A 23,042-nucleotide genomic window follows, 5' to 3' on the forward strand; every position below is an offset into this window, starting at 1 on the left:
TTAAGAAAGCTTTGTAATTGTTAGTGAGAGTATGATTCTCAGCCCATGGCATTTTGGCCAATTTGACCGTTGACTTAATGCCATTTCTTCTCAACTAATTCCAATAAAGTTACTTGGTTTTGACATCACTCTTTGTCAGACCATTGTTCCTTCAGTCTATCATATCATAGCTGTCTTCATTTTGAATGTTTGAATTGATTATTAGTTTTCAGGAATCTGGAATTGAGTTGAGTAATGCTTCAAATTCTTATATTCCTCTTGCATATATACCATCTCTTTAATTTTTGCAATTTAATATTTTTCATTGTTCAAGCCAGTCATTTCTGTTATCATCCCACATATTTTTATGCCGTAACATTTTACTCATAGACCATTTCTCATTGAAAAGGATACTACCTTAATTCTTCACGTTACCATGCACGCATTTCACTTTGAAGCTCATCCTCCTTTCAGAAGAGTAATATAAACAGCGCCCCCAACGTGAACTCTTCATGATGCCATCCCATCAACTAGGAAATTCTCATGGTCTTCGTTCAGTGGACCAACCAAATAGATTTAGGAATTATTTTCAGTTTTGAAGCATACTATGATACACTATTGTTAAACCTTTCCATCAAAATATTTTTATTAGTCCTCTTAAAAATATATACATGTAACTTTATACATTTTGGCATTTGCGTAGATGTGATTGTCGACCTTTAGAGGTGACATGCTCAGTGTCTACCTTCTTGCATCTGAAATATTTCTGAGTAACAAAATGTCATAACAGTATTAACTGATAACAGTCTCTCAAATCAAAGGCCTCAATAGGTGTAAAGCTCTAACACGATGCACATATTTCTATCGTTAGAGGGCGCCCTTTCTCCAAAATCCGCTTGTTTATACAGAGGAGTGGTAAACTGGCTATGGCCAGATTCATCCCATTGGAAAACAGCACTGTGTTTTGGGGCCAAGAGAGAATAGCTGCATGTAAACTGACTGCCTGCTCTTGTTTATTTTGAGATATCTGTCTAGATATCTTAAAATAAACAAGAGATCTTGAATAACAAATGTAAAGCAATGTCTACATGATTATAAAATTGCCTCCTTATCATCAATTCAGTAACCCATAAATGATTCTTGATGGATATAACCATTCAAAGTAATTCAATTAACACAATATAGGAACAGTATTGCACATCTAGTATAATGTCTCTGACTTTTCCTCCACTCCTGTAGTCCACGTCTAGTTGATGGAATGCAGGGCTTATCAATTGATATAGTCACCTCTGCACAGTTGAGTTGGATAGTAATGAAATTCAAAATTGTCATTCCGTGTCATGTGAATATAGAGCATAGTAATTCATCCATTCAAAATATTTTCCAAAATATGGATTATGGGGTATCATGGAGGAACAAGCCTAGATTTAGTGTTGGCTGTTGTGGTTTTCATTTGCTTTCATTTGACAGATCCTGGTCCATACATCATCTCCCTCTCAAACTGTTCGGCCGTCAGCGTACCGTCGATCCTTTCACAATTCGGATTGAAGACAGAGTAGGCACTCAGTTCGCCCGGCTTCCTCACGACGTCACTTCTCATACTGGCGTAGACCAGGTAAAAGAGAGTCAAGACCAAGAAAACAGCAGCAAATTCAAGTTTGATAAAGAGGACGAGAAGGACAACCCAGAGGGTACACTTGAGAAACAACGGTTTTGTAAATATGGAATTGTCTCTGCGAAGAAACTGTGTTACCCTTGGTACTGATGCTTGTGTGGGATTGCTGGAATTCACTTCATTGCTGCCAGTCTGTAAAAAAAATGCACACACATTTACATCAAAAGAGGCTTGCCATGAATTGCTGTCACGTTAAAAACGAATCACAGAATAGTGTGTTTACAAAGACAAAAGCAACAATAACTGTTGATACTTACAGAATGCGAGGTGCAATTGTTCTCGGATATTATTAAATGAGGGAAGATTTTTGTCAAGACTTGTCTGCACGTATGCAAATAGGGTGTTTCTATAAATGTCTTGTTTTGTTCCGCCAGAGAAAGGGAAAAACACCAATATTTCTACACGTTTATCCAAGTTTATTTTCCAATTTGTGGAAAAGGGAAGCAGTTAACAATCCATCACCCTGTTTTGTTTGTGGAGTGACCGTGGTTCAAGAAATGTGTAGAACGTTTTCAGAAAGTCTTCCACGTCACGCAGGAAAACTCAAAAGTGCATCAATAATTAGGCATGTGAGGAACCAAGGAGTGGATGAACTTGAAATAAACAGTGTCCTCGGTTTACCCAAGCGCGGTTGTCACGAAAGAAGGGGACTCATAGTGAGATGACCAAAACAAATCGTAAAATGTAATTTGAAGAACTAAACATATGACGTCATACGGTGCACTGTGTTGGGGTTTCCGAGAACGAAGGTGGCCGTGGGTGAGTATTACTATTTGGCAGGACCACGGAACAGGACTGTCCCAGACGTAACCGGATATTACTTCGAAGTAAAGCGTGTAGGTGGGTCCAATCGGACGAACGTTACCGAACAAATCTACAACGGAAAATAGTTCGCACTTCGACCAGATAACGAAAGAATAATAGGCTGCAAATGCAAGCGCAAGTGGGTGTCTGAAACCATATTCACGATCACACTCTGAGCTCACAGCGCTTCGTCGACAATACTTACTTGTGGCACTGACTGTGTAGTCTGCGTTTCGGCGTCGTTTCCACTGGTAAGTGACTGGTTTGCTACGGTCGAATGTTTGTAGTTTCCCTCTCTTGCCTTTCTTGCTCGATACGCGGCTAACTGCGATTCCATGCTGACCTCACTCCCTATGCACTCGGTAGGGTTCCTAATTCAACAGCTGGAAAACGATATCCTTCGATCCCGGTCCACTTGTAAACATACGTCAACGTGATACAAGGTTAACTTTATGGACACTTTGTTCGAGACAAAAATCACAATAGATACATTAAAAATTTGAAAGAAAGTTCACATTTATGTCAAAGAGTGTTTTATTGTAGAAAAATTAAACAAATTGAAGAACAATGCAAAGTATTTTTCTCTCTTACACAAAAGTTTCCTTTTATTTTTACGAACAATTGTACTGCTAAAGTGGCCATGGTATTACTGTTTATCAGGTGACCATAAATCGTAATCTGTACTTCGTACCACACAGGAAATCGAAACGCCTCGCCGGTCCGTTCGTGCAGGCTCCGATATAAACAACAGCAACTTGTGATTTTTTACCTATCTTTGCAGCGCATCTACGCCTTTAGGAACGGACGGACTGTCATCTTGAGGATTTTGGTCAACCAGATTCGGCAGCACAGCTCGCAGCGGGAGGGGCTCGACAAACAACACTTGGCCCATTCGTTTGATTTGAGCATATGTAATAATGTATGTATCAACTAATCGTTCTTTGCAATATCTTACCGTCTATGGAATTTGGAAATTGAAATATGACAATATAAATAGTACGTTATCAGGAAATAGGTCGGAGATAGATATTTTGATGTCGTCATCGACTGCAGTCTACCCTTGTTGCGTGAGCTAGCTGAGCGCAAAGCAAGTGGCACGTCCCCGGGCATGGCAAAGTAACTGACATGCACCCTGGGTTTCGTTGCATGCTGCATCATTTGCAAATGTTCATCGTCGATTGACCATCAATTGATTATGGGCGGCCCCTCTTCTTCCAGTATTGAACTCTTCAAACGAAGTTTCAAAAGTTATTAAGATAAGGTTCACAGGTATTAGCACTTAGGTGATTATTAACAATGAGAAATAATATTAATGTAGTTTTAAATTTTAAGCTATGCAGTGTTGACCTCACAGTGCCCAGTGGAGACTGTTGAAACACGGCCTCACTTTCATATTGTCACAGTCCCTCTATCCATGCGTGGAGGGACCTTTTTAGATTAATAGCAAACGATGAAATTTCTGAAATTTCACAAATCAAGATCAGGACACAAATTTTAGTAGGAAAATATATGTAGGAATTAGACACTGAAACTATGAGTTAAAGCCTTGCACTGAAGGTCGTCTGAAACTACACCGCCAAGGGCACAGTCACACTTAAATATTAACATTAAGGAATGAGATCGTTTGACAATATTTTGATTATTTGTACTCTCGGTTTTGCTGCGGAGATTATTTGGCTGTAATTCAACTTTCGAATTCACAGTTCATTGTCAGAGGAAACGAGATGTTCAAAATTAATGCTGGTCATCTGCCATTTTGAAAAAAAATCAGTGACCTTGCCACAAACAAAATATTATAAAAGGGTCTTCAGTATCCAACGTGATCTTCAACCCACACAGAGGAGAGTCAATGGGTACACATGAAGATACAGTTACTTCAGACCGGATCTAATTTCAAGACAGCCTAAATTTCAGGACATGTGTGCTCATTTTAAAGAAAAACAAACAAAGAAGAAAAGGCAATGATAGTTATCTTCAGAGTTGTCTGTCTTTATCACCTCAGGGATTTCTCAAATTGAATAAAACTATGGTGAATTACTTTCTTAGTAGCAGACATAAATTTGACATCAAATGAAATCTCACTTTCTTTGCTTTTCCAAAAGGACATAGTTTCCAAATTGAATAATCAATATCATTGATTATTTCCTTCTACCCTATCAACTGTGACTGCTCTTAGATCAAATTTATGACGGGTTGATCATTGTGTGTTGAATCACGTTTTAGGCCACACATATAATGAAACAAAGTCATGCCAGTGATTATTAGTCTGATGATGACCAAGTTCCTCTGAAGCATAATGAACTGACGTATATTGCCAATCAAACTCTTTGTGTTTACACAATGGAGATGTTGACATCACTGAATGTTCTCCCATTAGATACCGAAGCTTCTGACCTATCTGACATGTCATAATTTCCTGTCACCATTGGTAACATAATAATGTTCTTTTCAAGCTACTAAAACAATACACCTCGTCTTGCAAAGACCCTGACGATTTATGTACTGAACAACAGATACCTGTACCATAAGATGTGATAGATTTTCAGTGCCCCATTCAGAATCATATTATTGTACAGTCATGAATTCCCTAGAATTACTTTGTGATTCCATAGAATTACTTTGTGAGCATGGTGTATATTTACAAATTAGAAAAGTATAAGACATTCATGGCAACGTGTTTTATTTCTTTTTTTTGGTAAACTGTATGAGTTCATTTTGCACGGAGTGCAGTTTGCATTTTTTAAAAACCATTTGTTCATTCAGTCATGTTGGTGTACCTGTGCAACAGCTGTTTACATTGTATTGTTGATATTTGCATACTGTCTAACTGTCAAAATTCAAACACTAAACGTAAAATGCCGAACTTCAAAACATCTTGTGTGGAACAATGGATTCTGCTCCCAAGCTGTGGCTGATTTCTACTTTCTGTGTCATTTCAGTGGCAGGATATAGGTTTTCAAGATGTCAACTCCGATCGACGCTGGTGTACATTCATATCAGATGAAAGGAGTGAAACCAAAGCTGAAAATGCCTACAGACTTGTATGGGGCGAGTGGTCCTGGCCAGTTGACCCCCTCGACTCCGATAACGCATGCCCTGGCACATGGAAATCGTGAATACCCCATTCCAAGCACTACATCATCAGTGTCTAAGTGTAAGTATTGCAGTGCATGTCATTTGGACAGATAGAGTCCAGCGTGCATACATAGTCTGTGTCGGTTTGCGTTTTCATTAATGGGTGCCGTTCAGAAGGGCACTTTAGTAACCATATAGCCTTCAACTAGGTCAGGCATTGTCAATAAATGAGCGGTAAATCACAAGTTGCTAGGTTTTGCCAGCCTACAAAGTTTATCGATTGAAAGAGTTTTTCCCAGGGTGCACACAGAAAGCACTCAGACGCTAGAAGTGATCGACGCTGCCGACTGCTCATTTGCCCAGTAGCAGATAGGACAGACTTTTTGCAGGTGCAACTCCACCAGTAACATAGAGACATGTCAACAGGTATCAGGAATTTTTGTAATTTTCGTTTATTTGGACAGCTACAGCTCAGTGTTGAGCATTTCCATATTTTGAACAGATTCATTATTGTTAACATAGTAGCAGCTGTTGTTTTATCGTTTTTTTGTGTACTGTTGTTGTTGCGAAAGTAATCAAGAGACCATTGTGGGAATTCACGCCATACTGTATGTATTTTGGTGAAAATTTTGAACACTTTTTGTTTGGTGACAAAATGTCAGTCACGTACTATAAAATGTGGTGAGTTTGTGTCTTATGTAGAAATTTATGGTCATTTCAAATTTTCTGGTTGTTAAGATGTGCAAAAGTTAGACCCAACCATAGGATGAGAGGAAAATTCTTAGTTTTTATCCAAAATAAATTGGAAAGTCCCCCATCCGCATTCCTACATATGGTAGCTTTGTGTGCTTTTGCATTATTTTCAGAAAATGCCATTTTTAATGCCGGTATAAAAATATATATGTTCACGAGTTTTTGTTTTGTTCTACTCTTGACCTTTGATAACAGAACCTGTGATTAATATTGAAACCTACAGCAGTTCGGTACAAATGTTTTAGCCAATTGGTAAATGTAATTTTAAAATGTCCAAATGTAGAGCTAAGTTGTAAAAATAACTCTGAGCGCATGTATGCGTAGGACTGATAAGAAACTCTATGTGGATGGATTTACCATCAAAATACCGTCATGTAATTGAACAAATACTCCCTTTGAACTTAAAACCACTTCCTTATTGGGTGTTCTATTGCTGAAATCTGATCGTCCGTGTTTTTTCATGCCCAGGTCTGGAAATGTGCATATTTCTCCGCGATGGTACGGGGCACGAGTTCAATGTAGAGGGAGGAAAACGTGCCACGGCTCAGGAACTGTGCACTCTGATGCAGACGAATTTGAATCTACCACCTGTGGCATCAGAGTTGTTCTGTATGTGGTTGACCTCTCCATTGTTGAGTAAGTATACATATGTTCCTCTTCTTGTTTTATGTGGATATATTTTCGTGCAGAGTTTGTCGGTTTCGATGTATGTTTCAAGTGTGATGATAATTTGCATAGAACGATGAGGTGTTATTGTCAAGCGAGATCAATTCACCCGGAACACATATTATATGTAATGGTATGTAATACCTGTCGTGATAGGACTGTTTGCTGAGCTCATAGCCAATGAAAACCACAGAAACAGTTTTGAAAATAGTAAAGAGAATGGTGATAAGTGTTTTAGGGGAAATCCTGTGGAATGACCAAAGTAAGCTGTGTTGTGTAAACACTAAACAGCATTATTTACTAATTGAAAGTACAGTTCAAAAAATTCCCCTGTAATGCCAAGGTTAATACCTGTTGCAATTTTAAGCTCTGGTAATCTTTTATATCAGAACAGTCAATGTGTTTCTGTTTGATTTGAAAATGATTTACGTGAATGAGTCAAGGCTGATCAAGACCTCAACTTTTAATCATATCTTTTGCCTAGTTTTGTAACCGAAAGAAAACATGTGGGAACAATACAATTGGGATTGAAATCTTATTTTTAGAACAATGTCAATTTTGTAATCAGGTGGACATGTAATGTGTGTGTGGGTGTCAGGAACTCTTGAAAGTGGCTGGAAGGTTAAAAAGCTTACCGAGCTTGTTGACATTTACTCTCTTCACACCCTTTTCACTCCTAATTCCCAGTATTGAAACAGTCCAATTCTACCTTTTAACATTGGCAGTAGGGTTTTAACGAAATCAAATGTTCTGTGTGCAAGGGTTTAACCGTTAGTCTCAGTCTCAACTTTATTTGTTGTGTAATATTTAAAAATAGCATAAGTCAATCCTGGTTACTAAGATTTATTTTTTTCTCTTCATGTACTTTGATGATCATGCATGTCTTATCTTTTTTTTCCGTTTTTTCTTTGGCAACAGAACTTCAGTTGAAACCACACCATGTTCCATACAAACTGTTCAGGCAGTGGCCAGACCTTCTGGACAGATTCACCTCAGCGACAGAGGAACAGAAAAACCGAGGTACCCTGTCTTTCTATTTCGTGTGTATATTCAAGGTCATACATATAAAAGTGGCCTCTACACTCCCCATATTCACCTTGAGTTGTCGGGTTTTTTTCGTAGAAATGGGAAATGAGAAATTTTGTTTATTCTACGAAAAAGCATCAAAGGTGAAACTTATCCTCAATGATTGTTTAGGGAAATCTATCAAGGTTTTTTCCCTCAGACAGAACATGCCCCAGGGACATATTTTCAGATCTGCAATACTTAACAATTCTAAACTTGTGTGTGTTGTGTAGGCGGACTCAATTTTTTAATTTACTCAAAAATTAAGTTATAACTGTTTTTTTTTAAAAAAATCAGAAATTCAGTAAGTTTGACTTAGAAATAGTGGCAATTTTGAATTTCAAATCAGTAAATTGGGCAGTGCTTTTCTCATGGTGACCCCAGAGAAAACAGGTTGAACTAAGTTTCCTTGAGTATTTAATGGTAGCAAAGTTGAAAAATTGGATTTTTAAAATGTTTTTACGTCAGAGGTGTTAAACTGACAACAACAGGTACAGACTGAAAAGAATCTCTTTAAGGCTTGACTTGATTCACGTCACCCACCCTGCAACATTACAATATCAATAGACCTCTTGCCAGACCAATGTCACACCTACAGACTTTGTCAGCCTGAAAGAAGACCATTATTACGTCTCAGTGACTCATGCCAATCAAACAAGCTACGTCCACACAGTTCAACTGTGTTTAATTAATTTTGGTCCGAAAACGTAAATCTTTGACGACACCTGTGTTTCATTTGCATGTGAAACAGTTAAATGAGTAATTATTAGTCATCCAGTATGAGCGGCCATAGTGAAGTAGCCAAGGTCACAGGTAAACTGGCAAAAGAATAAAAAAGAGCTTTACTTTTTCTGAGTTTGTGAGAAAAAAGGCAAAGTGACAAGATTATTGCGAAGTATTGCAGTATTCATGGTGTGTTCAAGATCATTGTGAAACTTTTATTTGATTCAACAGTTGTTCACAAAAATATCCTGAAAATTTTCCATTTTTCGAGGACCTCAGAAATTCCTCAAAAAACACATGTATTCTAAAAATGAAAGGGACAGATAGCTGTGCCATTGCTTTATGGTTTCCAATGGTAACTGCCATGCGACCATAATTTAACCTACCTTGAAGAGTTAAAACCTTGCTTTTCTCCCCCTGCACCACAAATTTCCTTCTACTAGTATTTGGACCAGCAAAATTAGCATATTCAACTAACTGTTTCAATGTGTTAGACTTCCGCCTTTAAAAATAAATGGAAGCTGTGTGTTCCCAGCTGAGATCATATACCCCTGACAATTAGCTCTGGGACATATACCGTAGTTCATAAGGTTTCAAGATCACAAATTTCTGGGTCAAGGTTTACAACGGTTCGTCGGTTTGTATTTCCTGTACCCCATAGTACAGCCGGGTTAATGTTTCTTGGTATACGCACGTCAGTAACTGTGTCATAAGCGAGGAAGACTCGCCCCTTGGTCAAAGGGTTACCGTACCTACGTTGAGGGTATTAACCACCAGGTCAATAATTTATCCCGGGCGAATTACCCCATTTCCTTAGCTGGGAAAAATTTCATCTTGTAAGAAAAGCAAGAAAACAGCCCAAAGAGGATACAGTTTATTGGGGAGTGGGAGAATGGGTAATTATTTTTTCTGTAGACTTTGTGAGTCAAAGGAAACTCAGGTGTGCTCTCAGACACTGACTTTGTCTTGAAATTTCCTGTCTCTTTCCAGACGAACCCATTCTGTGTTACCAAAGAAACGCTTTTTTCCCAAAAGGAAGAGAAAAACGGGTAAGTCAGAAAAAAAACCCAAAGTATAATCATGCCCAAACTTACACTGTAATTTATACCAGGAATTAATCACCCCCTCAAGTTGGTCTGGTTGTAAATTGAATACCGAGTTATATACAAGATGTGACTATGCACACAGAGAGTAAAATATGTTGTCATAAACAGTTCCATGGCTGTTTATGCGGTGTTCATGAGGTCAGATTTTGCTCTCCACTCTGCAGTGAATCACTCAAAAAATAGATAACAAAGCTTTTAGTTATCTGGAACAGCAGAGATTAGGCTACTAAGTCGCACATTTTATCTCAAATCCACTTGTACAGTTCTTTACCACATTGCTATCATTTTCACTGGAAGCAGACAGTATACATAATGATGTACTGCAGATTTCCGAATTGTATTTTTGAGTGTTAGTTGGCTTTTTCAGCTTGTTGTACCAGTCAGTGGCTCAATGGTATGTGTAATGATTTTATCTGAAAACTGCCATAAAAATCCAAGGTTTCTCTTAAACTGCTCTGTGGCACACGGCATTGAAGTTGAAATGAAATAGAGAAACCACACTTTAAAAGAATAAACCATGTCAAAACAAACTGTGGAGGATTGTTCTTTTCAATTACGTCCACCATTAAACAGCCAGCTGATATGGACATGACCTTGGATGTTCTGCTTCAGTACCTTGAAATAGTTTGTTTACTTGGAAATTGACAATCTTGAGATCTATAGGACGTATACTGTGAACTACGCATTCAGTAAAGTATGTCAATGAACTATAGTGGCTGGCTTCCTTAGTAGCCGGTATTTCTTTCTCATTCTGTTTGGTGTTTTCTTTGTTTTGTTTATCCGACAGTCCCAAACACCAGTGGGATTATATGACCTTTTGAGTTTGCCTTTGAGCACCGTCTGTATTGGAAACATCCTCTAATGCTTTATCTGCTGGGTTAGTGGCCATTCAATGAGCTTTTGTTCAGTTATGTATGGGTACATAGTCAGAAGAAACAATCCTTATATAGAGGAAGGCTAGCCAGATTCCTGGATTTCAGTCAGGGAAAAGCCAGACAGCAGTAATTTTTTCTCGCCCATTAAATGCCCACTCAGTTCTAATCACTGGTAAAATGAAGGTGATTGAACTTGAAGTTGACATGTAAGGATTTGTTAATATCTGTAAATTTCATGAATAAATGAGACCATGTAAGACAGGGTGGCGCATGGTTTCAAAGATATTCTCTCTGGCTCTTCATAGGAACATACAGGGCATATTTACAATTTTTTTAGTGTTCTGTAAATTGGTGACACTGCAGATATGTATTCCTTGCATTTATGCAATCAATTGCCACTGGAATGCATGGTCGTTATGGGGCTTCAGAATATATATGCCAGAGTACGTCAGTGCTTCAAAAATTCTCCCAGGGTAGGGCCGGAGCATATTATGCTTTCCCCTGTCGATGAAATGTCATACTAATTTGGGCCAAAAAGTTTACCTTCTGTGGAATTTTACAACTCAATTTTTATATCTACCCCCATCCCATCCCCTCTCACTTTATTTGTACCTTCAGTAACTGTTGAAAAGGAGAAATATTGTAATGGGAATATGCAAATTTGAGTTATTATAGAAAGTAGAAATACACAATTGTCATGACCACAGAGACTACCTTCACTAGACTCTAGGCTTGTAGATATTTCAGGCAAACTGGCAACCAGTAGCCAAAGCTCACATTCTTTTAAATGCAGTGAGACCAAACCAGTGAACCCACATCAGTGGTAAAACTTTCCTTTTAATTTCCAGATTCGGGATCCAAGTGTCTTGGATCGATTGTATCATGAAGCCAAGGACAACATTCTAGAAGGCTACTATCCATGCACCTGTGAAGAGTACGATAAGTTGGCCGGATATCTGGCAAGAATTGATTTAGGACCATTCAATATCAACGTTCACACACCGGCTTTCTTCAGGTAATTTATTGTGTCTTTGTCCTAAGTGAATTTTCGTCACTGATATTCTGATAGAGAACTTGTTCTGAAATTTATAGACCGATTTGATTTCCTCTTTTTGTGCAATCCTGGTGTGTGTGGAGGCAAAGCTGCCGGGACCTCCACACAATAGAATGAGAATTAGTGAGTTGAGATTTTTGAGCATATGCCCTCTTAATATTATTAACTTAAAGACAGTTTGCTCCTTGAAACTTAGATACTTTAACTTTTTCTCAGACTTTCCTTAAAAAAACTTGAAACCACTCAAAATCACTCAAAATCAGAGGTATCTGTGCAAGATCTGAAGAAACAAATAACCAAATGTTTACTGACATTTGAAATTCAAAATGGCCGCCATGCATCCCTAGGTATTCTATGAGGAAAAATGTAATTTTTGATTTTCAAAAAAACAAGCCAGTGAAAACTTTCTTTACTTTATAAGCTTCAAAATGATCCCCACAAGTGTTAGACCAAAAATGTTCAGTAAAGTTTGAGAGTCCAAATGTCTGTCCCAGAGGCGCATTTCTACCGTAAATCAGATGAGAATTTTCACAATCAACTGACTATTGGAAATAATATCACCATGTAGTATACTAGGATAGTACCTGTATAACAACTTAAACTGTAGGTTTTAGAGAAATGGAAGATTCAGTTTTTCCGCGTATTGAGGCCTTGTAAGTTGAACACTTTCCAGTAAACATACCAGTGACCCCTTTATAAAGTACACAGAATACACAGTCTGAAAAATGCAGGGTAAAGTCTTGCCACTTCTCATGCGAAGTACCTACTTAAACACAAAATGCATGTTCTGCAAAACAGATTTGTTAATGCTGTTTTCTTCAGGCAAGCCTCCGCTCTCACAAACTCGCTTCAAATCTCTCAAAAAAGTAGTTCTCAGTATTCATGGGCTAATGTTGCACCTGTTCCATTGCTTTTATGTTGTCTTTTACTTGGCAAATATTAAAAAACTTTCCAAATAGGCCGTTTGTTTTTCCAGGCTATGGTATTGAGGTCATCACAAACGTCAAACTTTTCTATGCTCCGGGACGTTAATTCAATAGGGTCATTAGGGATAGTATTACAGCATACAGATCATTGAATTATGTGATATTTCCCACATCCACCGACTGCACAGACGGTTTGTTGCTGTAATGGTTTTCACTTGGTGTCAATAACAGGTTGACCTCAGATTATTACAGCAATTCTTCAAAGCGTTGAAAACCACAGTTGTGAAAATATGCAGAGACACAACATGGGAGACAAAGAGATTTTTGTCTGAATTTTTTTTTCACCCCTGTCACTCACATCCAAATGCTTTTCTACAAACCAGGGAAAGGCTGGCAGAGTTTTACCCAGCACACTCCTGCAAGACCTCATGGTCACTGCCAGTGTCATCAAAGACGACAGCAGAGTACAGAATAATAGAATATTACAAGAGATTGAGCGGCAGTGAACGGGATATGGTCTTCAAGAAATTGTTTCTGGAAACCTGCTGGTCATTTCCTTTCTACGGGTGAGTTCAAAGTTCATCCATGCTTCATGGCGTGTTCTTGTCTGTTTTTGCGAAAAAAAATGGCAAGATACACAATACATTTGGATCATACCATCTCTGAAACACACGTTATACCACAAGCAGAGTGGACTTGTGTGGTTTTATTGGAAGAGAAATAGAGTTCCATAAATTGTGGGGAAACCAACATCCGCACCCCCAGATTCTTGCAATAGCTTGCAAAATTTTAGTCACATGCCCAATGAAGTTGTAGCAAGTAAAACCTTACCATCAGTATGTCTAGTTTGCTTTCACATACAGCAATTTAGTTCCAGTCAATATTGTAACTGCAGTGATGTACTTTTTTATTTGAAATTTGTTGATACAGTGTTTTCTCCAGATGGGTGACAAGTCATGTACAGTACTTGTGATTATTCGAAGGGTGAATTCCTGTGATCACTATCATGTGTCCTGGAGAAAACACTGCAACAATGATATCTGTAGGAAAATGTGTCAAAATTTTAAATAGATGAACTCGGTTATGGTATATATCTTTGAAGTAATTTAGAACCAGGAAGAGATTTAATTTGGATCCATAATGACGTATTTGTTTTCTTTCATGAAATTTTTGCAGGAGTGTATTTTTCAACGGTCAAATTGAGAAACCGGTGCAGGGTAGGTCGGTCCGGGACAACCACGACAGACCTGTTTACGTTGCCATCAATAGAGAGGGTGTCTTCATCACAGATATCGGCAAATGTGTAAGTATCGAGAAGCCTCATCAGTTTCAGTCAGGGTTTATCCGTTCATTATCAATACCTTTTCAGAATTTCTTGCAACAAATGGAAAAGTTTGCAAGATTTTTAAGTGAATTCTAACATCTGAGAGTTTCTCATATTGTAACTACATGTATATCCTTTGCAAATATCCCCGGAAACAACTTTGACCATTTATTGTTCACAAAACGTATCAGTCATGCTTGTCAACAATGTGTTCAGTCATGTACGGCCGATATTTCACTTTGACCATCCTTCTTCCTAGGTCGCACCCTTACACACTCCTAGACCATGATAAATTTTTTGTTGTCAGTTGATACGATGTATCAAATGCACGCTGGAGAGACATTTTACCCAGTTGGGTGCATTTGTCATTGGAGATGAGTATTTCAATGTGCACCACAATCCCCCAATACAATATCAAGTAGCAAGGAATTATCTGTCTCCAGAGGGCCCAGTTCACCAAAAAAATAGAGGTGATCAAACTACTGAATTGTGTTTTGTGCCATTCTGCTTTTTTATCCACCAGGATTTACTGCTGTCATTGAGTTTTGATGATTTGTCCTGGGAGTACACTGAGCCCGCCAAGACTTCACAGAAGGCCACGTCTTGCCTTCCGTGTCTCTGGTTACAGTTCGACTCGGAGGAGAGCGGACAGAATGTCAGCAAACTCCTTCAAGTGTTCTCTAAACAGGTAAGGGGAACTTTCCTCGTTCATCTCTTTCTTTCTTTGCTTCAGGTTACCGGGAAATTAATAGTAATACTGTAAAGAGTTGAAAAGTCACTTTGCATATTCTGGGTCACTTGATCCATGACTTGAGAAAAGTCAGCAGGGCAATAAAATCCAGTGGTCTGTTAACCCTTTGCGCGCCCAAGTCAATTTCTGTCACATATACAAAATATACCCCAGTAAATTTTTTCAGATTTTTGCCAAAATTTTGATAAAAAGCTCTAGCAAAGGAAAAGTTATGTTCCTTTGGTCCAAAATTATGAGACAAATCAAAGAAAAATTCATAAATTTGCATAATGTTGTACTGAAATTTTGGTTGGAAAAAATTACAGCTCTCAAAGGGTTAAAGACTTCGTAGTATCTGTGTTCAAGAAATTAGAATGGTGACTCAAAAGGTTATGTCGACGTGAATGTTGATAATAGACAAACTGTAGATACTCGTGTCAATTTTTTGAAACAAAATTGACAAGGGTGGTGATTTATACTGTGAAGGGTGGTAATTTATACTGTGAAAAAGAGATGTTTACTGAGAGTAACACCCAGAGCTATGGCGGTTTCGTGAATGTGTTTGCAAGTTGATGTGTAATACAGTGTGTTTTTCATCCAATAAGAAACAAGCATTAATACACCTCACAAAGCTATGCTTTACAAAATGCTGAGTTGGCATGAGATGTTGCTGTTTACAAGAATATATTATTTTAAATAGGTGCTTATCGCAAGTAGGAGAGCACTGGCAAGTTAAATCTTTTATGAGTATATTGTTTCAAAGAAAGGCTGAAGGTTATTTTCAGAGAGCAATAGGTGTTCATTAAAGTTTAATAGGCTAGAATCGTCCTTTGGCCAACAGCTTTAATAAAAAGTGAAAGGATTTAACTGACCTCATGCAATAAAATTGTTGCCATTATGGAACTGCTGATAAGAGTGCAATGTCCCCTCCCATCCTATCCCAGGGACCAGTATTTCGCAACAATGGCCCCATTTCGTTATTACACTAGAACTGCAAAAATTTCACAAAGAAAAATTTCCAAGTCAATAAAGGTGTGGCGACAGAGGGATAACTGATGTCACACAGAGGAAGACTCATGATGATATTTGAAAACTTCTCAGGGAGGTTGCTTAATTGTTTTGATAAAACATACATGATCCAGATTAGCGGCTTCACTGTCGGAGGACGGTGAAGTTGAGACTTTACTCCTCGGGGAAGTGGGTTATGGGTACCTCATCCTGTAAATGGGCTGGCACCCGTTGGATGATGGACTAAAATAAAAAAAAAAACAAAAAAAACATACATCATCCATAAGGCAGATAGTGAATCTTCAATCTTTTCTTTAGTTGCCATATTATGTGTTACTAGATTCGGCGAGGGCATTTCTATGAAATCCTGTCAGAAATAGATTGGCATGCCATTTTGTTTTTTCATCTATGAGTTAGGCAATGTTGATCAGGGCTTTAGTGATGTTTGGGTACAAAATTAGGCATTAGTTACGTTCAAAACCATGCCAATTTTTGCCATCAAACAATTTCGGTTTTTTTGTCATACACTCATGTCAGTGGACAGGCTCTTACTTGCAGCACCAACTGCACTTTCTGGTCAAAAAATGTTTATCTTTGAAGATTCCCAGATCTCTTTCATTTAAAATGAGATTAAAAGGTCTCTGACGTTGTTCCCATCGTGTTTTTTTTCTCCATAGGCAGTAATGATGAACGCCATGATAGAGGCATGTGTTGAAGAATTAAACAAAGCAGATCCAGACAGACAGGGTACAGACAACATGACTCAGACGGATGGCGGCGGTGATACCGTAGATGCAGGCAAGTCAATCGGATCAAATAATCAATGTCCCAGTGATAAGTTTAACCAATCACTGCAAGGCTGGACTCGGTGATTGGTTTCCTGTGCAATGCAGTGCACCATATGCCATGTCACCTCAGTTGGTGTTCTTCGAATGCAAAATTTAAGATTTCTTCTTGTATTCCAAACTAAGAGCTTGAGGCTAGACAGCAGATAAAACTTGATTTTGAAATGGCTATACAGATTGGTTGAATGTGTGCAATGAATTGTAGTGTATTGTGACACTTTTTGCGTTGGTATGTTATGCAGCTCTGCTTTCATACCAGCTGTCAAAAATATGAAACTTTTCTCATGACTGTGTGTGTTCTGTTCCACAGCTATTGACATGCCACTTCGCATACCCAGTGAAAAATCCCGACTTGAACGGCTGTCGCTGGCAACTGTCTCTGACACAGGTACGTGACAATCTGTCTTTTTTGTAAGTGTATAGGGATGGGTGTGGATGGGGAACAGCGAGAATATCCATATAAATGAGCTACAGTTATGTGTACGTGTTTGGGTAAGTGAGTAGGGGACAATAAGAATGTCTGTGTATGTGAGCCTCAGTTGTGTACTTATGTGAACGTGTGTATGACCATTTCGTCTTCAGCTCCTGCGTCTGAGACATGACCCATTTCTCTGGAATACGCCCATGCTGCTACTGTTCACCCAGTTTGTGATAATTTAAATTGGCATGAATTGCCCCTGACAAAAGGAAATTGCTGTCTGGATGCACACAATCCTGATTGTGATACGCTGACCCCTTGTGAACCCTGGCGTGATTCAGGGGTCAAAAGGTCAAATCAATTATGTCCTACTGGCAGTGAAAGTATCAAATTTGTCTAATGTACACTTTTCTTCCCTAGGTGTGGTGATCCAAAAGCCCAACAAGAGACCACTGTCCCTGACAAACTTCTTCAGAAGACAGGACAGCACAAAGGGAACATGAAACATCTGCCGAACAAGTTTATCAACTCCAGCAATATTATATATAACGTTCAGCGAGAGAGATAGTTACCTATAAAATGTCTGTAACAGGATTGATTATTTGAGTCCGATCAAGTCTTCATGAGGATGTATAAGTTTTGTATAAAAATAATGAGAGAAATGTAAGAAGGTAAAACATTTACTTGATGAATGGAGCATATATCTCTTTGCGGAATTCGTTGTTTTTTTTGCATGCACAATGCACATTACATGTCTCACCACAAGTTTACAAAAATTCAACCAGGCAAGAGACAGTGTTTCAGATCAAGAACATAGCGTAAAAAAATTTCAAAGTAGGTGCTGTGATTTAATGTTCGGTGTAGACTGTCATTGAAGCGTATATAGTCTTATAGTTTGAAGCACTGAATCGTGGATTTTTTACGTGAAGGTGAGATACAGTCGTTTTGGTCGGCTGAATATATAGAATGTAGGACTCAAGATGATACATAGTTAAAGAATGCTTTTGTAGTTTTCACACATACTCTGGATGTGTTTCTCTTTTCAAAAGACATCGTTGCATGTGTAAGTTATCAGTACATTCAGTAAAACAGACCTAGTAGACAAGAAAAATGAAAAACAAAATATTAATCAAAAAAAATTCCGTTTAAAAAGAAATCATGCACAGTAATTTAAGCAAAGTTGAGGAAAAGTTATTCTTGATTCAAAAGGTACCCATAATGTAAATTTGTAATGAAATTTCCACAAAGTATCCGGGTATTGTTCCTATGGAAACAGAAGATAAAAAAAATTGATCTCAATTTTTGTGACAAAGATGCTTATCATGATGGTTGCCCAGCCCCTGAATATTTTCCATCCATTTAGTTGAAGTATACCAGTACTTTGGTTAGGTATAAGGTCAGGGGAAGTCTCCACTTGGTTATGTTCAGGGCTAACTGTTCCAGAACCAATATTCACTTCAAAAATAGCAGGCCGATAAAATGGTACTGAAAAATTTTTTCAGTGTACACTTGTTCCGTCTGCTGAGCTTACTTAAAGTGTATTTTCCGTTACTGAAATGCATGGCGATTTACGATATGTGCAATGAATATGAATGAGAATACCGGACATGGGCAATGCATGTCGAATGCATGTGGAAGTTTTTTGTATATAGTGAAAGTAAAGAATTCTGCTTGTAAATAGTGAATTTGAATTGGCTTGACTTTCCTATTGCTCTTGTAAACAGTGCAGTTTCAATTGTTTACCATTTTTTGTATATTGGACAGAGAAAAAAATAAAAATTTATATCAAAATATTCAAAATGTGTGATATTGTTGTATGAGTTTGCGTCATCTCAGGATTAAATATGTAACCCTCAGGGTTTTCTCTCGACTGTGCAATTGCACATTTAGCGCCATTTTCTGCCCTTTACAAGTTACTGACAGTGCTAAATTCGCGCACAAAACACAGCAAACAAATACGCCCATGTGATGGTGACCCAAGAGCATAGTGTAGTGACCTGTGACTTGGCTGTTGTTTCTGCCCCTAAAATGTCAAGTCTGCCCCCAAGTTTTGATGAATGGGGCATAAAGTGCCCCCTTCAGTGAACATGCAGAGAAAACACTGAACCCTGATGAAAATATCACTGTGATGACCCCGTGTGTAGCATTTGTGTTTTTCTTGTGGGGGGGCATTGATTTAAGTATTGAATGGCAATTATGAAACATGGATAATGTACTGGTGATAGATTTTATAAGCAGGGATTGTTATCTATGCCCATGGAAGTTTTCCATGGCTGGAGGGGTCCGCACAACAAAAAAATATGATTAATTCCAGCCGTATCAACCCTATTTTACAGAGAAATCAACGATGCTATATTGATGAGGGACTTTGATCTATCACTTTGACCCACCCTTATGCTCAAAAGCATGACATGCAGTGCGCCCTCAAACTCTCCAACTCGTGTCAGTTTTATTCCAGTTTGCGCAGTATGCCAACTTTTCTTGCATCAGAGAATAAGCGCCATGGCATTAGCTTGGAGAGCATACTGGTGATATATTAGTATTCATTTATGCAAAATATATATTAGTATTCATTTATGCAAAATATATATTAGTATTCATTTATGCAAATATACATTTAGTATTCATTTGTGCAAAATATATATTAATGAGTATTGCTTATGCAAAACTGGAGACGACTCATTATAAATGGAAAACGTTCATGTACTTCAGATCGTGTGTAGTTTGGGCGATGACACTGAACCATATGCAGAGACTTTTAAATGTTCATCACCCATTATAAGAAGAGAAGTTCCTTCACATCTTTGCCCTGAAAGATAAACTACCACTTGTGAAACAGATTTCTGATGATTTACTTTCTTCCCCAGCAGCAATACGTACAACTTTGTCAATGTAACTTGGAGCCTTGTAATATTTCGCCTTACCACACTCCTTGAGTGTGTTTTTGAGCAAGAAAGTACTGTATTATACATTTTAGCAGATTCTTGATAGCAATCTACCATTTTGATAGAAAACTCTAGAGCAGTCTATCATTACAACTGTGGTTCACTTCCAAACAAAAAAAATTCCATTTTTTTCCAAACAATAAAATTGCAATTTTTTCATGACAATATACTGGATGACGACCTCGCACCACTCAAAATACCAGGATGTAAAAGTCAGTCATGTTCGGGGGTCATTAAAATGGACCAAAATGTTCACTATAGTGAAAGTGCAATGGCACAGTCATCAACTGAAGATTGTTACAGAACAAGCATGGTCCAAGGTTTACCAGTTGTGAACACGTTTGCTGTCATAGCAAATTTGATGTTTCATTACAAAAATATCTCTCAGATCCAAGAAACTAAAGTCACACAGAGGGAGATTCCTGTGATAATATTTGAAAAATTTTCACGCACATGAGACATGACATGCACTGGTATACAGCTGAAACAAAATAAAATATCAAGATGTAGTAATGTGAAATCTTGATGCACTGAGTTCCTGAGTTGGTAAACTGATATTATACACACATTGTCTCATAAATGAAATTGTGATAAATTGAGCGATTTTATGAAGTTTAGTTCCTCCAGTTACAACGAGAGACTGACAAAACAAAAAGCACACATATTCCACTCCGGGCTTTTGAAGATGTTTTATTGTGTATTTTTCAAATATAATTACAAACACCTATGCCACTACTTCAGAAAAACTGGAGAACGAGTTTCCAGCGCTGCCCCCCTACCCCACCCCGTCGTCTCCAAGTGCTAAACATTTAATCTTAGCACACATCTTTATATCTTGCTATGACACTGAAAACCAATACAATGTCTAAGCTAGCAAATGATTTTGTTCATAAAAAATAAAATAATTTTGGACAATTGCTTGAAAGCTGGTGAAAAACGTCTGGACAACGATTCTATGATTGAGGTTCTCCAGGACAGAAAAATTACATTTTTATTGAGAAGTAAAACTTTTACACAGTTTTTGAAAATTTTATAATAAGTCAGCTACCCTCTCGTTTTTGAAAAATCAAGTTGTCAATATTTTCTTTTGAGTGATCTAATCATAAGTTTCTGTCCATTCAAGTATTGTATAATGTATGTTACACCTTCTTGAACATTCCAGGACACTTCCAACATTTCTGGAAACTTCAACATTTTTTTTTTCAATCATTTTAATAAGTTAATCGAGAAATGGTGTACACCATAACTGTGGACACAATTTACACTTTATTAAAAAATCTCATTTAGGTAATATTTTTTGTACAAAAAAAAGTCTAGCAGTAATAAATTAAAAATGTGCCAGCTACCATTTACATATATAACCTTTGCTGACATGCAGTCTTTCATTTCAAAGAACCAGAAAAATTGCAAACTTTCAAGGATTTCCAAAGTTGTTTGATAAAATGTATCCCCTATTCGAAGTGTACATGCATATTGAAAGGCATTTATTTTCTGTGACCCTGTTTGACTTTCCCAAGGTCAACTTTTTTTCTGGGATAAAAATGCAAAGAAAAAATTGATTCTATGTATACTTATTCCATATTTCGCTCTAACTTTTCTAATTGACATGTTTAGTACCTAACACCACTAAGATGACACACACACAGATTTTCATTTTGTCAAAATATCCAATGCAGGTAAGCGATCAGGTACGTGTACAAAGGTATCTGATCTAAAAAATAACTTGTTACAAGGCAAATGGCTAAACACAGCATTTGAAGGCTGTCAATGTTCCCAAGTTTCAAATATTTCCAGTCACTTTTGATTTTTCCAGATAGTTCTGCTTTGTCTCTTGTCTTGAATTAAGCCAGCTGCCCTCTCTACCTCTGTCATTGAGGCAGACATATCTCAGCGATGTGGTGTCATCACACTGCATGCTGGGTAAAAGTTTTACCTTCCATATACACAGTTGGGACATTTAACAATATGGCACCTGACAGCCTACCCGCTTTAAACGCCAAGCAGAGTTATTTACAGCAGAAATCCAGTGACATCTACAGACCGGTACAAGAAGAAGAAGAAAGCATATATTGTTTTGTGCTTGTCTTTGGTAACTCAATGACATACATGGAGATGTGTGACACTAGAAAAATACCATGATAGTTTGACAGTTAGCTTCAAGAAAGCCCATCATATTCAACTGTCAGCCTCTGATTGATATAGGAAGAATGAAGATGAAGAAGAAAAATAGAAAAACTTTTGATTTTAATTTAAGAAGGAAACTGCAGCGCAATAGGACTTGCTGAAGTTATGTGCCCAAGTATTTTTTTTCATTGATCACATGAGAATCGATATGCTATTTTCTTTTGTCAGTACCCATCTCCTTTTGCCAGTCAGTATGTATATTGGCAGAGGTTCTGAATGACATATTTGAAATAAACAGCATCTTGTCAGAACCCCTATCGGCAAGGAGCTTGAACCTCATCAATTAGACCTGATGAAACTTCCAGACAACCCTATCGAGAGAAGACCTGAAGAAGTAAGATTTCATATGCACTGATGACCTACGAAAAGTACAAGATATCCAGCTATCTTCATTGTGACTTAATCAGAAATGATAGACAGAGATGAAGGGACAGTCAACAGGGACCTCTAGGTTGCAAATAAATTTCATGGCCCAAGGTACGCCGATGCCTCCTGTTCTCCTGGGGCACCTGGCATTCCATAAATTGCAGTATACAATCCAGAGAATTAGAAATTCCGTCTGCTGAGACTTGGGCAGCCATTTCATCTCACCTAAGAGACCATGCTGTCATGCCAAAGTGCCTGACCTTTGCACCACAACTTTGAGAATGCCTATCAATTGCATCTGTACAATATAATGAAAAACATATCTGATGATTGCAGCAAGCAAGTCAACACAGATATTATCACCGTACTCATAAATGGTTTCAACTGACCCTCTGCATGAATTAAACACCCGACACTTTCGCAAATACCGATTTCTCTGCACAAATGTGCAATTCAGATGTAAAAGTGTTTAAAACGGGATAATGCAACTTTGTATTACAACCCAAACGATGACCGCACCA

At 37.9% G+C, this 23,042-nt stretch overlaps 2 protein-coding genes across 5 annotated transcripts; one reads left to right on the plus strand and one right to left on the minus strand.

The window, feature by feature from the left end:
* Nucleotides 1–597: 597 nt before the first annotated feature.
* On the minus strand, nucleotides 598–2,899 carry LOC139149902 (SAYSvFN domain-containing protein 1-like). Its single transcript, XM_070721932.1, has 2 exons — nucleotides 2,664–2,899; nucleotides 598–1,786 (listed from the first exon to the last, which is right to left on the minus strand). The coding sequence occupies exons 1-2, from the start codon at nucleotides 2,793–2,795 to the stop codon at nucleotides 1,439–1,441; spliced, it is 480 nt and encodes a 159-aa protein (XP_070578033.1). The 5' UTR covers nucleotides 2,796–2,899; the 3' UTR covers nucleotides 598–1,438.
* On the plus strand, nucleotides 2,375–18,826 carry LOC139149901 (putative FERM domain-containing protein FRMD8P1). 4 transcript variants are annotated; one of them, XM_070721929.1, is made up of 13 exons: nucleotides 2,375–2,709; nucleotides 3,240–3,377; nucleotides 5,398–5,612; nucleotides 6,755–6,922; nucleotides 7,871–7,972; nucleotides 9,731–9,789; nucleotides 11,570–11,736; nucleotides 13,085–13,267; nucleotides 13,878–14,004; nucleotides 14,549–14,713; nucleotides 16,441–16,561; nucleotides 16,919–16,996; nucleotides 17,447–18,826. In XM_070721929.1, exons 3-13 carry the CDS (start codon nucleotides 5,420–5,422, stop codon nucleotides 17,527–17,529), a joined length of 1,446 nt encoding a protein of 481 aa, XP_070578030.1. In that variant the 5' UTR covers nucleotides 2,375–2,709; nucleotides 3,240–3,377; nucleotides 5,398–5,419; the 3' UTR covers nucleotides 17,530–18,826. The 4 variants fall into 4 exon arrangements, with proteins under 4 accessions (XP_070578030.1, XP_070578028.1, XP_070578031.1 ...); XM_070721927.1 differs by having other exon boundaries at nucleotides 2,420–2,709; nucleotides 3,157–3,377; XM_070721930.1 differs by lacking the exon at nucleotides 3,240–3,377 and having other exon boundaries at nucleotides 2,503–2,709.
* The last annotated feature ends 4,216 nt before the right edge of the window (nucleotides 18,827–23,042 follow it).

This window comes from Ptychodera flava, chromosome 14 (assembly GCF_041260155.1).
Source record: "Ptychodera flava strain L36383 chromosome 14, AS_Pfla_20210202, whole genome shotgun sequence".
Taxonomy (NCBI): Eukaryota; Metazoa; Hemichordata; class Enteropneusta; family Ptychoderidae; genus Ptychodera; species Ptychodera flava.

What these genes read in the sequence shown, in the direction of transcription:
- LOC139149901 (XM_070721929.1), top strand. Translation starts at nt 5,420, where the DNA reads ATGTCAACTCCGATCGACGCTGGTGTACATTCATATCAGATGAAAGGA. An exon ending in CACACACCGGCTTTCTTCAG is followed by an intron (nt 11,737 to 13,084) that starts GTAATTTATTGT and finishes TCTACAAACCAG; the next exon opens with GGAAAGGCTGGCAGAGTTTT. An exon ending in TGGTCATTTCCTTTCTACGG is followed by an intron (nt 13,268 to 13,877) that starts GTGAGTTCAAAG and finishes AAATTTTTGCAG; the next exon opens with GAGTGTATTTTTCAACGGTC.
- LOC139149902 (XM_070721932.1), bottom strand. Translation starts at nt 2,795, where the DNA reads ATGGAATCGCAGTTAGCCGCGTATCGAGCAAGAAAGGCAAGAGAGGGA. An exon ending in CTACACAGTCAGTGCCACAA is followed by an intron (nt 1,787 to 2,663) that starts GTAAGTATTGTC and finishes TTTTTTTTACAG; the next exon opens with ACTGGCAGCAATGAAGTGAA.